This window comes from Haplochromis burtoni, unplaced genomic scaffold, assembly GCF_018398535.1.
Source record: "Haplochromis burtoni strain Fernald_Lab_line unplaced genomic scaffold, NCSU_Asbu1 Contig_824, whole genome shotgun sequence".
NCBI lineage: Eukaryota > Metazoa > Chordata > Actinopteri > Cichliformes > Cichlidae > Haplochromis > Haplochromis burtoni.
In genome coordinates this window covers 65,636-70,696 of record NW_024583185.1, presented here as the reverse complement: position 1 = coordinate 70,696, position 5,061 = coordinate 65,636, and the positions used below count along the sequence as shown (strand labels likewise).

General features: G+C 45.3%; 1 protein-coding gene across 1 annotated transcript in view; it reads left to right on the top strand.

Annotated features, from left to right (window-relative positions):
- The first annotated feature begins 510 nt into the window (after positions 1-510).
- The window catches only part of ddt (D-dopachrome tautomerase), a 25,506-nt gene continuing 20,955 nt past the window's right edge, over positions 511-5,061 (top strand). Inside the window, exons 1-2 of the mRNA XM_042215797.1 lie at positions 511-680; positions 2,816-2,991. Coding sequence (XP_042071731.1) covers positions 573-680; positions 2,816-2,991 — 284 coding nt within the window. The 5' untranslated portion in view covers positions 511-572. The remainder of the gene's footprint in view (positions 681-2,815; positions 2,992-5,061) is intronic.

The window sequence follows — 5,061 nt, the reverse complement described above, 5'->3', positions numbered from 1 at the left end:
TTCTTTAAACAAACCATATTTAACTGCTTTAATATTAACATCCACATCATAGCCAATCTCTGTCATTTTCTGCCTGATCTCAGTTGTCCTATAACAATCTAATAGGAGATGTTCTAGGGTCTCATCTTCATCACAGCCTGTCATAGGACATTTCATGGTGGTAACAAAGCAACTCCATTGTACCACTGCTCTCACAGGGAGGCGCCCGAGCGAGATGAGCCATACCACGTCTCTCATGCTTTCAGATAATAATTTGTCGTGTATATTTTTAACTATTGAAAGGTTTTCATCTTCATTTGCATACTTATATTGAATTACACCTTCATTTTTGGTTTCATTAATTTTTTTATAGATATTTTTCGTATTGTCTTGGAGAATATTTAAACTATATTGTTCCCATTGACTTGATAAGTCAACAAACATAAGTCTGTGGTATGGAGTTGTAGTTGTAGTTGTAGTTTCCCAGCCCAGGTAAAGAGTTAAGGTTTTACATGTTTACTTCCGGGTTCGCCAGCTCTTACGACACATCCGTCTCAGCCTCCCACGGCCACGTCCGTGCGAGCTCCAGCAACATGCCTTTCATCGAGCTGCAGAGCAACCTGCCCGCCGGCCGGTTCTCGGAGGCCTTTCTGAAGAGGCTGTGCTCCAGCACCGCGGCGGCTCTGGGGAAACCCGAGGACGTGAGTACGGCACACACACGAACCCAGCCCGACCTCCAGGCTGACAGGCCCGCGAGCGAGCGCCGCACACCGAGGATAGGTGTCCGCTGATCAGCTCTCTCATCACCCTCTCAGCCCTGATCCACGTACGACAGGTGACCAATCACAAGCACCGATCGGGAAGAGTTGGATATGACGCGTGAACCGGTGAAAGTCACGCGCAGTGAAAGAGCGTCAAAAGTGTTTTTACACGCGTCAAAGAGCCGCTTTGTCAACAAAGTTGATTCAGTATCAGGACACAGCACAGGATGATAGCGCTGGATTATAGTCACGTGTCTGAAACGAGGGTGTCGTTTCTATTCTTGCAGCTGCGGCCTCTGGACCACGCGTGGGGACCTGCAGGTTTTAGATCTCACCTGAATCGCACGATGAGTTTGTTACCCGGTGTTGTGCCAAAAACGGATTTCCAATGTGTGTATTTTTTATGAGTAAAATCTTTACATGTGTTGGTAATAGACTTCGGTGAACAGGGTTTACAAAGGGTTATAAATTGAATTAAAAAATTATCAGTTTTTCAAGTATCTGTATAACTCTGTGTTACTGTAGTTTATAACAAATTCGGTCCTTTAGCCCCACTTAAAATATGTTTACAGAACTATTGTAATATTTGCTGCCATTTCTGCTGTCCTCTTGGCCAACTTACTCTTACAAAAGACTTTTAATGTTAATGAGAATTGCATAAATAAAGGTCATATAAAAGTCGCTGCCAAAAACTGATTGCGGCTTCTACCTTGTTACACAAATGTTGTTTGTGGCCCAAGATGACTTTGTTATCCATGAGGGATCCATTTGACATATGTTTCACATATTATAGCCCAACAAGTTATTTATAGCAGTTTAAATACGACCAATCAGTTTTTGGCAAATACCGGAAATCAGTTTTTGGCAGACAATCACTATTTGGCACAACACCGGCCTCTGGAGAACCTCAAGACATGCTGAGGAGGTCATTTAGCCATGCAGATCAAGGACACATCTAAAACCTGCAGGACACCGGCGCTCGAGGCCTGGCGTTCCCCACACCTGCTCTGATGTAAAGAATAAAGTAAATGCCCAATTCCAGCTGTAGCCAGCAGCTACAAACGCACTCCGTGTAGGACCACTCAGGCTTGGAGAGCTATAAAAGCTTTAAAGCCAACAAGCAGTGAAGCTGCTAATAAGAATCCATATTTAATACTGATTCTCATCAGAGAAACACAAAGACTTTGGACAAACCTGGATGTCGAGGTGATGTTCTGGAGATCTGCTGTCAGTGTTTTTGTCTGCATTTGTAAAATGACTGTGACTGACCGAGTGAAGAAGAGCACGCTGCTAAAAATTTGCTTGAACTCTTGTTTTTTACCAAACCTAATGACATGCTGGCAGAGACCGCTCACATCTGGAGCCCGGACAGAGGACGATGTCTCACCAGTTTACAGGAGAGCAGTTAAACTGGGATACTGTGTTAGGTCAGGGCTTGTCAGCATGCAGTTAAATGTGCCACAAGTAGCTTTCAAATACCTATGAAAATATACATTTCATCCAGCAGATCAGGTTACTGTGCTAGCAGCGAGGAACGTGGCTAATTTCACACAGCTTTGTCTCAACTCAAAAAGAAGGAAAAGCTAATGATAAAAATTTAAACCTTCTCAGATAAGAAAGACTTGCCAACAAACAACGCAGAAGTATGGAGAGCAGAATGTTCGTACAGGGCGTCGCTTCACCTTCGGTCAGGGTCATAGCCACTGTAGGAGGTCAGAGGTCAGAGTTACTGTGTCCACCTCCACAACTTTTAAACACTAATATTGTACCCCTCAGAGATGTACATGAAAGAATGTGACTCTGCTTAGAGAAACACGAACTGTACCTTTGCACAAAGTCTGATAACACCAAACTATTGAACACTGTGTTATTCAGTGGATTAACTGCACTGATGCTCGTGACCGTGTTTAAGGCTACGTCATGTTTTGCGTGTGCAGCGAGGACACAGAGGAGTAACTGGTGCACCTGCTGCCCTCTGTGGAAGTAAGCACACTTAGTTTGTTTGATGAAGCCTCGCCCGTGCAGCCTTCTTTCTCAGTTGGGCTTCAATGCGACTGTCTGTGTCTTTGGTCCAGCGGATGAACGTGGTGGTGACGCCGGGGCTGCCGATGCTGATGGCAGGTTCCACCTCTCCGTGTGTGATCCTGTCAGTGTCTGCTATCGGTGTGACTGACACCGCCGAGAAGAACAAGGAGCACAGCGCCAAGATCTTTGAGTTTCTGACCAAGGAGCTCGATCTGAGCCAAGACAGGTGAGCCTGCTGTGCCCACTCGCTGTAGTTACCTGTTTACTGAGGCTGTCTCCTTAACAGCTTGACAGTGATCACTGTAAAGGCTGTGAATGTTAATGATTCACTAACTGAATAAACTAACGGACATGAGCCGCTGAGCCTTTTCTGAATGTAGACAGCTGTTGTATAAATATACTTTGGAAAGAAGAGCGTGTACGTTTACTACTCTGCAGAATGCTATAAAGTCAAACTGGGCCCGATCCCAGCAGAGCCCAGCACTAATCAATGCCACTGCAGCACTCAGTCAGTCAATCAATCAATCAATCAAGCCTTTTATTTGTCACATGCAAAGTTTACACCTGTAGTGAAATAGGACCCCCCCTCCCGTCCATACATACATAGCACAGACATCACATGGGGATACAGGTCAGAGATCGGTAGCGTTACAGAAAAACACTGAAATGTACACTACAATGGGAAAGTACAAGAGGAAAAAAAGAGACCTCTACTCATGCCGGGCTGCTGGGAGGACAGCATGAGAACAGGAAACAGCAAAACTCCTCTGCACAGAAAGCACATAAATGTCCACAGCACAACATTATGGAGCACGTGACCAGCCACAGGGTCGGGTGGGGGGTGAGGAGTCATCCGAAGCAAACACAGCAGCCATCCTGCCCTGCGCTATTATTCCAGCGTGGGCTCAGACCCGCCGTGTTCCCAGGAGGCAACAAGCATCGAAGGCGTTTGGAAAGGGAGGGGGGATGAGTGTGTGCATATCAGTGTATATGTATGTGTGGGCGTGTCCAGAGTTCAGCTGAGACAGTGTCCTTCGCCCTGCCAGGCTCAGTAAACAGTCTTCCAGCCAACCCAGGTGGCCTTGCATGGAATGGGAAGAACAGACTAAACACAGTCGTTATCAGGGTGTTGTTGTTCGGCTCCAGCCTTGAGACCGCAGCTGGCGCCGAGAGGGTCTCCGCATGAAGTGATGGTGCTTTTTACTTTAGTGCGAACAGCTCATATGAATTTCAAAGCTGTTCTACAGTCCAACACTGGTCTCTCAATCTCCTGTTGGAGAGCTGCGAGCTTCGCCATACTTACGTTCTGTGATGTTGTCATTCTTGTGCTCAAAGAGCCGATTCTGAGAACTCACGACAGTGGGCCTCCTCGAGATGTCATCCAATTTGGGCTCAGAGATCTTATTCTGAGTATTCACAGCAGCCGTAAGCTTCTCCAAGATCTTATCCATGCTGCACTCAATGAGCCCATTTTGAGAAACTCACGCCTCTTCCATCGTTCAATCCCAGCGGGCAGCCTTGTGGGGGTTTGAACAGCCGGTTCCGCTTTCTTCCCTCTCCAGCACATTCTGAGCCCTTTTGAGGATATTTGTTACCATTGTTATGCGGACGATATCCAACTCTATATATCTTTTAAGCCGGAGGAGGTTTCTAAGCTGCGGCTTTTAAATGTGTGCTTGGAAACCATTAAAGGCTGGATGGCTGAAAACTTCCTCCAACTAAATGATAACAAAACCGAAGTCCTCTTATGTGCCCCAGATAGACATAGACCCAGTATAATAAGTGCTCTTGGTCCTCTTTCAGCGTTTGTAAAACCATCTGTCAGGAACTTAGGGATTATCCTTGATCCTGCTCTTACGTTAGATAGTCATGTTAAATCTCTTGTTCGGTCCTGCTTTTATCATTTAAGAAATATCTCTAAATTGAGCTCCATAATATCCTATACCGAACTGGAGATTGTTATTCATGCTTTTATTTCATCACGACTGGACTATTGCAATTCCCTGTTTACTTGTTTAAACAAAGGTTCTTTGGAGCGTCTGCAGATCGTCAGAATGCTGCAGCAAGACTTTTGACGAAAGCTTCTAAATATTCATATAACACCGTTGCTTATGCAGTTACATTGGCTTCCTGTCGAATTTAGAGTCCATTTTAAGATTTTGGTTTTAACTTTTAAGGCTCTTCGACAACAAGCACCACCATATATTATTGAACTTTTGCAGCCCTATGCCCCTAGTAGGTCTCTGAGGTTGAGTAGTCAGGGCCTACTTGTCATTCAGTATACGAGACTGAAAAC